At 39.9% G+C, this 11997-nt stretch overlaps 1 protein-coding gene across 2 annotated transcripts; it reads left to right on the top strand.

Annotated features, from left to right (window-relative positions):
* Positions 1 to 9210: 9210 nt before the first annotated feature.
* LOC138929144 (uncharacterized) lies at positions 9211 to 10668 on the top strand. Of its 2 annotated transcripts, XR_011445590.1 has the most exons (3): positions 9211 to 9786; positions 9855 to 10353; positions 10415 to 10532. XR_011445590.1 is itself a non-coding variant. In XM_070288345.1 (2 exons), the coding sequence occupies exons 1-2, from the start codon at positions 10293 to 10295 to the stop codon at positions 10666 to 10668; spliced, it is 315 nt and encodes a 104-aa protein (XP_070144446.1). In that variant the 5' UTR covers positions 9211 to 10292. The 2 variants fall into 2 exon arrangements, 1 of the variants encoding a protein (XP_070144446.1); XM_070288345.1 differs by having other exon boundaries at positions 9211 to 10353; positions 10415 to 10668.
* The last annotated feature ends 1329 nt before the right edge of the window (positions 10669 to 11997 follow it).

Here is an 11997-nt window from a genome sequence, read left to right as displayed (position 1 = left end):
AGATATCTCCGGGAGGAGTTGATCCCACTCGTTTTGTTGGCCTCCATCTAAGTATTGGGCGATCACCGTCTTGATCGTCCGATTTGCCCGTTCCGTTGGATTCTGTCTCGGGGTGTAGGGTGCCGTGTGCTGCAGCTCCATCCCTAGCGACTGGCAGAACTTCTGGAATGAGCGGCCGGTGAACTGCGTACCGTTGTCGCAGACAAATGTTCGGGGAACACCGAATCGGCTCAATATCCGCTCTCTGAAGGCTCGTTCCAGATGTGTGGCGGTAGCTTTGCGAAGTGGCACTAGCTCCACCCACTTGCTGAAGGCGTCCAGGAATACTAGCAGCATCGTGTGGCCCTGTTTCGACCGCGGCAGTGGGCCGACGAAATCTGCGCATAGGATGTGGAACGGCTCCTCGACCTGTCGAGTAAACATTTGACCTGCGGGCTTCTCTTGGCTCACCTTATATCGCTGACAAGTGGGACAGCGGCGAACGTACCGAGCCACCTCGCGGAACAATCCAGGCCAATAATAGCGCTGGGCCACGCGAGTGCTGGTTTTCCGGACTCCTAGATGACCGGCAGTGGGGTGATCGTGGCACTCTTCGAGTACTCGCTGGCGATAGTCTGCCCCTACGCACAGCTTCCAGGGCGTGTACTCCTCCTCCTCCGGCCGGAGTCCAAGGCGGCGATATAGCTGGCCATTCTCCTCTCGGTAATCCGGAAACTTTGCTGGTTCGGTCCGAATCCTCTGGAGCATCCTCGTGATCCACTTGCAGTTGACTCCTTGTACCTCCGCTTGCTGCACTATGGGCAGCGGTTGGCGAGAAAGGGCATCGGCCACTAAGTTCTGGGCCCCCTTCCGGTAATGGACGTCGTATTGATACTGCTGTAACTCCAGTGCCGCGTTCCCCTTTATTCGATTTCTTTTATTCGGTATTTTATTCGTTTCTGCGATCGATTATTATTTATTCCTTTGATTAGTTTTTATTCGATTTTAAGTATTTATGTCTGCGATTATTATTTATCCGTTTATTTTATTTTATTCAAATAAAATTATTCCTGGATTGATTTTATTATTGGTTTATTATTCTGTCTGGATTTAATTATTTTTATATTTGAGTTTATTTATTTATTTGATTATTTTCGGTTTTATTCATTATTTCGAATTATTATTTGGATTAATTATTTATTTGAATCCTTATTATTATTTTATGATTTAAATTTTTATTCTCGGCGGCAGGATCTCTCGGGATCCTTTGAGGGTTCGCGGGTGTCCTTAACGTGGTTGAAGGATGTTGATAATCTTCCCGATGTGTGCCAGGATGCGACGATGAGTTTTACTGAGTAAGGTCTGCGACGATGTGTATTTACTGAGATGATCTTGCGAAGTGTCTCCCTCCTAGCGAGGGTCCCCTGTATATATTGCTGCCTAAGCTAGCCGACGCTGCTGCCGCGGGCAGAGCAGAACTCGCGATGTGTGTGGGCCACGTGTGTGTGTGCGCTTGCGCGCAGCGTCCCTCTGCCGGCGTTGACGCTGGCAGTGACGTTGACTACGAAAACGAAATCTGGCGTAACGGTACCGCTTGTTTTGGCGACGATGCGTATGCAGCAATGGAAATTTACCACGCGTTTTTTCTATTCCCTTTCCTCCTGTACGAAATCTGGCGTAACTGTACCGCTTGTTTTGGCGACGATGCGTATGCACCAATGGAAATTTACCACGCGTTTTTTTTTCTATTCCCTTTCCTCCTGTACTTTTGCAGATTTCTGCCGGCGACCGTAAGTCGCGACACGCGGGACGAAAATTTCTTACACTCGCAAAAACGAATGTGCTCTGGTCGAAAAATATGTTTATGAAAAATATATTCCCTGACATTAAATTTTCTATCCCCGTCCTTTAGGAAACTAAATTTCCCTGTTTTGCCTTCGCGAAAATTTATATTATTTATTATTTTTCTACTAGAAAATTTCTGATTTTCGGCCAGTGGGGCTTTAATCCACTGAAAAAATTATCCTAGCTGTCCTGACCGGTCCCTGCTCCGGGCGCCATCTGTAAGGATGTGTCTTAGGCCGGGGTAAACCTCAGCGGCCCAGGATTCCTCTCCAGAAATATTTATATTTTTAGAGACGGCCAGGACATGGACGCCGAATTTTTAATGAATCTTCTAGGGGCAAAATGGCAGCGAAAAGGGGCTCGTTTTACAAGGGGGGGGAACTCGGGCTTCGGGAACATGGGAATCTTGGGCGGTCACCCTGGCGATGGCCAGGTGCTCCTCCGTTTTCCTGCGCTCGCTCGGTTGCCCAGCAACGGCGACTCTTTCGATCGGCAAAATCTCCGCTGCCCGGGATGACCCAGCGGCGATGGCGGGCAAAATGCAGATCGAAAGGGAAAAGGAGGGGGAAGAAGGGGAATCTGTGAACACGTGCCGGCGGCGATGAACTCGTAGCTCGGGGAAAACCCAGCAGCCCCGATGCCCACGCCAGATCTGTGCCCGGGAGAACCCAGCGGCGACAAATCCCGCTCCCGTCTCGCTTCTCCGGCCCGGAGCTTGCCCAGCGGCCACGCGGAGTTGGTGCGGTCAAACCCAGCCACCAGCTCGGCGAGTGAGTGAGCGAGAGGGGAACATTTTGGCACGCGTCAAAATAAGGGTTGTTTTGTGGCTACGCGGAGTTTTTTTTGCGGGTGCGAGAGAGAAAGACGATGAAATTTCTGACTTCATGTTTGGTTACTTTATTTTATGGCTTAATTATTACGGTCACATTTTCTGATGTACGCCTATCGGCCCTAACCTGGCCCTGCGCCACACTCCAAATGACCTGCCCTTACATGGCACTCGGCCGGCTCACCTGATGCTCGCAACCAGGATGTAAATTGACACACGCGGGTCCTTTTGCACTTAGTACTACTTAGCTGTCGGGTTTTATAACTGCGAGTCGCGGAGACTGAGGTCAACTATTCACGCTTGCTGTCGCCAGAGAAGTGATCGCGGTCGCAGCTTGCAAAGCCCTTGACGCCTCGTCTCTGCCAAAAAGGTCCGGGCAGCGCAGCTTTCGGCCGTCGGCTTTGTTTTTGTTATTGTTTATGTTTTGATCGGCATGTAAATAAGCACGACCAAAACATAAACACGCACGATCGTCGGAGGGGAAATGTCGCTGCCTCTGCCGCTGTTCGCGTCGGCAGCGGAGAGGGGAAATGGCTGCAGCGCGGTAGCTACAGTCCGCGTTGACAAAATGTATACGCCTGTGCGTTGCGGCCTAAATCTAATTTGGCCCTTCGTGGGCAAATTAACGGTGGGCTTCATGCCCGTTAACTGTACAGTTGTGTGGGTGGGTGTGTGGCTAATCCTAACTTACTTGCTAACTTAACTATGACCTTAACTAATATATACAATATTTACATATAGGGGATTGTGACATCGTCACAACGGAAAAAAATCACCAGAAAAGCAAATGAAAAATATTTAAAAATAATTAGAGAGGTTTGAGTAGGGAATACCTCATTTGAAGGTTTTTGCATTTTTTAAGTTTGTAATCTAAAATATATTAAAAGTAAAGCTCTGATATAAACAAATTGTAACTCTTATAAATAATTAATTGAATTATTTGGTTAGGGTATAAAATTGATTTAAAATATTTATTAATCACATTTGTTGGCCACTTTTTTGCCATGTCCTTTTTAATGCACATATTCTCCTTTGTCTCTTGTTCGTTGTTGAACAGAAATTCAATATTTGGCTAAAAAGATTTATGCGCAATGGAGTGAGGTTCTGCATTGTGTGAATAATTTTCTCGATGACTTGCCGTTGAGAGTCGCCAACATTTTTATTCTCCCTCTAGACCAGCAAAAAATGATTTTTAAAACCTGAAAAGCAGGGTTGAAATTAACTGTATATGCAGCACATCAAAAAAGGAAAATTGGTAGGGCTGCAGTGCCTGTTCAGGCGCCATGAAACTCCGTGCGAGTTTTCCCCAATAAAATTACGATTAACCAGAAAGGAAGCTAACTTCGGCACGCCGAAGTTTGTATACCCTTGCAGATTTATTTATTTATTTATTTAAAGCTAACTAATAGCACAGGTACACAGCCAAAAATTTCCACGAACCATTTCAAATTTTCCATGATATTTGGGTGCTCCTGAGTAAAGGTACCATACAAAATTATTTTCCATCACCTACAGGTTCCGCGGTATACCTAAGAATACAAAAAACCGATGTTTGCCGACATTTTGAATTACGTGGCCTATATAATCGGACTTCTCAATACATCACGGCACTACTAAAAAATGGTCCCAATCGTGGACCATTGCCCATGTCTTTGGAATTCGACGCCAAAGTTGAAACTCCCAAAATTTTCAACATTTCTGTGATGAAAAAACAATTCTGAGAATTAAATCTTATATGGAACTAATTTTAAATATTCATTGAACCTATTGTTCATTGTATTCTTTAATTTCGGTTTAAAGCGTTTTCATGAGGACATTTTATTGGATTTATTAAACGAATAAAACCGCTTTTTTGATTTGATTATCTACTACTATTTTCTGTCAAAACTCAAATAAGTCAAGGCAGCCTATAGAATGCGAGTAAATATGTATCTTTTTATATCTATATATATAAAAATGGAGACAAAAAATGTTACTAATGGCATCACAAGAGAACGGCTGGGCCGATTTGGCTCAAATTTTTTTCAGTTGTTTGTAATTGTCAGAAGAAGGTAAGAAGGTAAGAAAATTTTGGGAAGTCCTTCCGGAAAAGTCGCTAGCGGCTCAACAGATGGACACACTGTTGTATGTAAAATTCTGAAACACCCTACAAAGATCATAGCTGCGTTGAAATTGTGTATCAATGAACTCAGTAAAAAAATATTTAAACAAACAAATCGAGCTAACGAAGCATTACCAATTGTAAGTAATGCCTGCTGTTAGACGATCAAGACTTGGACGGCGTTCACGCAATGCAATAAGTATTTAGAATTCCCGTAATAGTCGGACGCAAGAGGAACGTACAGAAATAAATGCATCGATACGTGCCCAAATGTCACATAAAGATGGTCAATCCAACGACAGGTTTGTTTACAAGTCATCACTTCTTTTTGATTCTACAACTAAGTTTGAATTCAAATTCTAGGAGAAGAAACGAATAAGAAGGTCAACTCTATGAATTTTGATGCGTATCGATTGATGATTCGACTAGATGTTGACAATCATCTGTTAAGATACCACCGTTTGTTTCAACAGTACTGTGTCGACATGTACGTCAATGTAAAAACGGAACGTCTCAATTTCATTCGTTTTAATCAGTCGAAGTTCGGTCAGACGAGTACATTCACTTGCGTGACCCTATCGCTACTGAAGGACACGCGGCCAACATCGGTTGTTTGACCAATCTCCCAGCTACTTATGTTGGAAGTCCGCGCCATATGCAAGGGCAAACTTAAAGGAGAGGTAGTTCTTATCCCACGAATTCCTATTATTCCAACAGATCTTCCATTCCAATTCAAGACGATTCAGTTCCCAGTTCGATTGGCATTTGCGATGACCATCAATAAATCGCAAGGCCAATCGTTGGAAGTCTTCGGGATAAATCTAGAATATCCATATTTTTCACATGGCCAGCTATACGTAGCCTGTTCGCGTGTGGGAAAGCCGTCATCATTATTTATTTTTACACCGGATAACAAAACAAAAAATACTGTTTATCAGATCGCTCTCCACAGATTTCAAGTCAAAAAAATTTGTCCATCCAACGACAGGTTTGTTTAAAAGTCATCACTTCTTTTTGATTCTCAACTAATTTTGAATTCAAATTTTAGCCGAAAATTTTTAGGAGAAGATAGGAATAAGGTCAGCTCTATGAATTTTTATGCGTATCGATTGATGATGTTTCAACAGTACTGTTTCGACATGTAGGTCAAAGTAGAAACGGAACGTCTCAATTTAATTTATTTTAATCAGTCGAAGTTGGGGCGAGATAAAGTTCGCCGGGTCCACTAGTATAATATAAGTTTAGATTTTTTACTCGCATTCTATAGGTTGCCTTGACTTATTTGAATTTTGACAGAAAATAGTAGTAGATAATCAAACCAAAAAAGCGGTTTTATTCGTTTAATAAATCCAATAAAATGTCCTCATGAAAACGCTTTAAACCGAAATTAAAGAATACAATGAACAACAGGTTCAATGAATATTTAAAATTAGTTCCAAATAAGATTTAATTCTCAGAATTGTTTTTTCATCACAGAAATGTTGAAAATTTTGGGAGTTTCAACTTTGGCGTCGAATTCCAAAGACATGGGCAATGGTCCACGATTGGGACCATTTTTTAGTAGTGCCGTGATGTATTGAGAAGTCCGATTATATAGGCCACGTAATTCAAAATGTCGGCAAACATCGGTTTTTTGTATTCTTAGGTATACCGCGGAACCTGTAGGTGATGGAAAATAATTTTGTATGGTACTTTTACTCAGGAGCACCCAAATATCATGGAAAACTTGAAATGGTTCGTGGAAATTTCACAAAGTTTAATTTTGTGTTCCTGTGTAGTTAAAAACTAAGAGTTAACGAAAAATTATTGAGCATTGGCTGCTGAGGCCTACCGCTCTACATTGTATTATCAAAAGAGATGTGTATGGAATATGTTATAAATTAAATATTATGTATGAGATTCGTTTTATGTAGAAAGTATATGCTTTTATTGGAGTTTGCTGCTGTTGGATTCGAAAGGAGATGGATTGGGTTATCATTGGAAAAGCAAATGGTTCTGATATGTGAAAGTGCAGTGCAGTCTATTAAAATGTGTTGGATGTCTATCGCTGAGGTGTTGCAAAAGGGGTAGATACTTGTTAGGGAACTATTCATATAATGGGCGTTTGTGAGTTGTGTGTGTCCTAGTCGTAGCCTATTTATTATAATTTGTTGTTGTCTGTTGAGGTTTGTGGTTTTGAAAGAGAAGTTTGTTGGGGTGTTTAGTAAGATCTGTTTGTACCATTGGGTAGTTTCTGCTTGAAGACTGTTAAGTTTGTCAGTATAGTGTTTGTTAAGGAGTTGTGTGATGTCTTTGGTGTTGAAGTTGTCTGTAAATATTAGAGGGTATTTGTGTGTTTCTTTAGCTGCTGTGTCTGCTCTCTCATTGCCTTGTATACCTATATGGCTAGGGATCCAAATTAGTCTGATTTTGGGAAAGAGTTTGGTAATAAGTGATCTTATTGTATTGGGGTATTAAGAGTAATTGTTTACGTTTGAAATGGATTTGATTGAGGAAAGGGAGTTCGAGCATATAGCATATTTGCCAGGTGATCCAGAGCAAATTTTGATAGCTTCATGGATTGCAATTAACTCACTAGAGATTACGGAGGAGTACTGGGGAAGGAGTCCAGATTTAATTATGTCAGTATTGTTGGTTACACTGTATCCCGCAGTGTCATTGGATTTTGAGCCGTCTCACAGTAGCGCCTTTTCTCATTTAGCGATGCAAAAATCATATCTTTTGAACGAAATAAGGTAATCGAATAATTTAAACGGCATTGGACAGGTAATTGCTGTAAAATGTATATATGTACTGCATAGAGTACCACGCCCACAAATACGCCTTTTTAAATGGGATCAAAGTGAAAAAATAATTTTTTTTCAATGAAAACAATTATTAAAAAATATTTTTTATTTAATTTTTTATGTTTATTTTTATGTATTTGCTCAAATAAAAATAATTTGAAAACTGAAAAAAAAAATTTTTTTTTATTTCAAAGTGTAACCGCCACGCGCTACAGTTAGTATATTTCTTAAAATGTATGAAATTGTGTCGGTATTTTGGTATATTTCACCATTAGTAGCTTTGGTTTATGTCGTTGCATTTTCGCAGACGCAGCTCGACGCAGCCGATGAAAGCTAATTCTGGTCCAGGAAAGATCCACGTAACTTGTAGACATAGTGTAGTCGGTGGCTTTCATCGGCTTCAGAAGTTATAGACTACTTTAGGCGAAAAAAGGTGAAAAAATGGACACCTGGCAGGTAGCGATTTAGCTGTACAAGCCCAAACCAAAGTGTCGTTTTTTTTGGGTTAATTAACAGTTTATGAATGTATCTATTATTTAAAGTAAAAACCATGACAATTGGTTTTATGGTTTTTGTGTAATATTACCTGAAAGTCGACCATTTTACCAATTTTTTTTGGTATGATGCAAAAAACAAATGAAAGTTCAACTTTAAATGCTCATATCTTCTACAAAAAAAATCTTAAAATAGATTTTATTGCAGATTCTGAGTATGCAGCACATCAAAAAAGGAAAATTGGTAGGGCTGCAGTGCCTGTTCAGGCGCCATGAAACTCCGTGCGAGTTTTCCCCAATAAAATTACGATTAACAAGAAAGGAAGCTAACTTCGGCACGCCGAAGTTTGTATACCCTTGCAGATTTATTTATTTATTTATTTAAAGCTAACTAATAGCACAGGTACACAGCCAAAAATTTCCACGAACCATTTCAAATTTTCCATGATATTTGGGTGCTCCTGAGTAAAGGTACCATACAAAATTATTTTCCATCACCTACAGGTTCCGCGGTATACCTAAGAATACAAAAAACCGATGTTTGCCGACATTTTGAATTACGTGGCCTATATAATCGGACTTCTCAATACATCACGGCACTACTAAAAAATGGTCCCAATCGTGGACCATTGCCCATGTCTTTGGAATTCGACGCCAAAGTTGAAACTCCCAAAATTTTCAACATTTCTGTGATGAAAAAACAATTCTGAGAATTAAATCTTATATGGAACTAATTTTAAATATTCATTGAACCTATTGTTCATTGTATTCTTTAATTTCGGTTTAAAGCGTTTTCATGAGGACATTTTATTGGATTTATTAAACGAATAAAACCGCTTTTTTGGTTTGATTATCTACTACTATTTTCTGTCAAAACTCAAATAAGTCAAGGCAGCCTATAGAATGCGAGTAAATATGTATCTTTTTATATCTATATATATAAAAATGGAGACAAAAAATGTTACTAATGGCATCACAAGAGAACGGCTGGGCCGATTTGGCTCAAATTTTTTTCAGTTGTTTGTAATTGTCAGAAGAAGGTAAGAAGGTAAGAAAATTTTGGGAAGTCCTTCCGGAAAAGTCGCTAGCGGCTCAACAGATGGACACACTGTTGTATGTAAAATTCTGAAACACCCTACAAAGATCATAGCTGCGTTGAAATTGTGTATCAATGAACTCAGTAAAAAAATATTTAAACAAACAAATCGAGCTAACGAAGCATTACCAATTGTAAGTAATGCCTGCTGTTAGACGATCAAGACTTGGACGGCGTTCACGCAATGCAATAAGTATTCAGAATTCCCGTAATAGTCGGACGCAAGAGGAACGTACAGAAATAAATGCATCGATACGTGCCCAAATGTCACAGCTACTCGCTCCACAAAGATCACCTCAAGCCCGACATAATAATAGAGAAAGACGAGCCGCAAATGAAAACTTGAATCGTGCTGCATTCGCATACAATCCTGAAACATCCTACAAGGATCTTACCTGCGTTGTTATTGGTTCATTGTCTAGGATTGCAATGCACTGAAGTTTCGGTTGGAAACCCCCGGCTTATGCTGTGCAGGTGGCAAAATTAAATTGCCCGTTTTGGCTCATCCACCAGGGCCATTGTATTCGCTACTATATAGAAATTCAGCCCAATCAAACAGTTTCCTAAAGCTTGCACAAAAATACACCGGATGCTTTCCAATTACGTCATTTGGAGTCGAGGTTTTTCATCAATCAGGCTACAATCCAAGTTATAAGGTAATGGCGTCTCTTTATTATCAAAATTAACAACTCACATTTTTTCGAAATTGCATTCCAACATTCAGATTCATGGGCAAATTCACCACCGAGCGGGCGCTTTGTTATCACCACAAAACAAAGATCTTAAATTCCTTCAGATCTATTTCATTGGTGATTCGGCAGTTGAACTAAATCACCGCTGTGCAATTTTTACTGAAACTTAACGTGAAATTATCGAACAATTGCAAAATCTTCTCTATGAGCATAATGAATTGGTCAGATTGTTCAAAACTGCATTGGATATAATGCATTATGACGAACACAAAATCATTATCAGCGCTGACAAAAGACCCACTGGTAGCCATGCAAGACAATTTAACGCTCCCACTATCAATGAACACGCAGTGGTGATTGTTGGCGAGAATGTGGAATAACGCGATATTGTTTTTAACCGTCGGGATAATGGCCAAGTGCAGCGAGTTTGTGAGACTCATCGGTCACATGATGCTCTTCAATATCCGTTAATGTTCTGTCGTGGAGAAGATGGGTATCACTTCAACATAAAGATGGTCAATCCAACGACAGGTTTGTTTACAAGTCATCACTTCTTTTTGATTCTACAACTAAGTTTGAATTCAAATTCTAGGAGAAGAAACGAATAAGAAGGTCAACTCTATGAATTTTGATGCGTATCGATTGATGATTCGACTAGATGTTGACAATCATCTGTTAAGATACCACCGTTTGTTTCAACAGTACTGTGTCGACATGTACGTCAATGTAAAAACGGAACGTCTCAATTTCATTCGTTTTAATCAGTCGAAGTTCGGTCAGACGAGTACATTCACTTGCGTGACGCTATCGCTACTGAAGGACACGCGGCCAACATCGGTTGTTTGACCAATCTCCCAGCTACTTATGTTGGAAGTCCGCGCCATATGCAAGGGCAAATTTAAAGGAGAGGTAGTTCTTATCCCACGAATTCCTATTATTCCAACAGATCTTCCATTCCAATTCAAGACGATTCAGTTCCCAGTTCGATTGGCATTTGCGATGACCATCAATAAATCGCAAGGCCAATCGTTGGAAGTCTTCGGGATAAATCTAGAATATCCATATTTTTCACATGGCCAGCTATACGTAGCCTGTTCGCGTGTGGGAAAGCCGTCATCATTATTTATTTTTACACCGGATAACAAAACAAAAAATACTGTTTATCAGATCGCTCTCCACAGATTTCAAGTCAAAAAAATTTGTCCATCCAACGACAGGTTTGTTTAAAAGTCATCACTTCTTTTTGATTCTCAACTAATTTTGAATTCAAATTTTAGCCGAAAATTTTTAGGAGAAGATAGGAATAAGGTCAGCTCTATGAATTTTTATCCGTATCGATTGATGATGTTTCAACAGTACTGTTTCGACATGTAGGTCAAAGTAGAAACGGAACGTCTCAATTTAATTTGTTTTAATCAGTCGAAGTTGGGGCGAGATAAAGTTCGCCGGGTCCACTAGTATAATATAAGTTTAGATTTTTTACTCGCATTCTATAGGTTGCCTTGACTTATTTGAATTTTGACAGAAAATAGTAGTAGATAATCAAACCAAAAAAGCGGTTTTATTCGTTTAATAAATCCAATAAAATGTCCTCATGAAAACGCTTTAAACCGAAATTAAAGAATACAATGAACAATAGGTTCAATGAATATTTAAAATTAGTTCCATATAAGATTTAATTCTCAGAATTGTTTTTTCATCACAGAAATGTTGAAAATTTTGGGAGTTTCAACTTTGGCGTCGAATTCCAAAGACATGGGCAATGGTCCACGATTGGGACCATTTTTTAGTAGTGCCGTGATGTATTGAGAAGTCCGATTATATAGGCCACGTAATTCAAAATGTCGGCAAACATCGGTTTTTTGTATTCTTAGGTATACCGCGGAACCTGTAGGTGATGGAAAATAATTTTGTATGGTACCTTTACTCAGGAGCACCCAAATATCATGGAAAACTTGAAATGGTTCGTGGAAATTTCACAAAGTTTAATTTTGTGTTCCTGTGTAGTTAAAAACTAAGAGTTAACGAAAAATTATTGAGCATTGGCTGCTGAGGCCTACCGCTCTACATTGTATTATCAAAAGAGATGTGTATGGAATATGTTATAAATTAAATGTTATGTATGAGATTCGTTTTATGTAGGAAGTATATGCTTTTATTGGAGTTTGCTGCTGT

This window comes from Drosophila kikkawai, chromosome X (assembly GCF_030179895.1).
Source record: "Drosophila kikkawai strain 14028-0561.14 chromosome X, DkikHiC1v2, whole genome shotgun sequence".
In the NCBI taxonomy this organism is placed as follows: domain Eukaryota; kingdom Metazoa; phylum Arthropoda; class Insecta; order Diptera; family Drosophilidae; genus Drosophila; species Drosophila kikkawai.
This window is presented reverse-complemented; position numbering and strand designations above follow the sequence as displayed.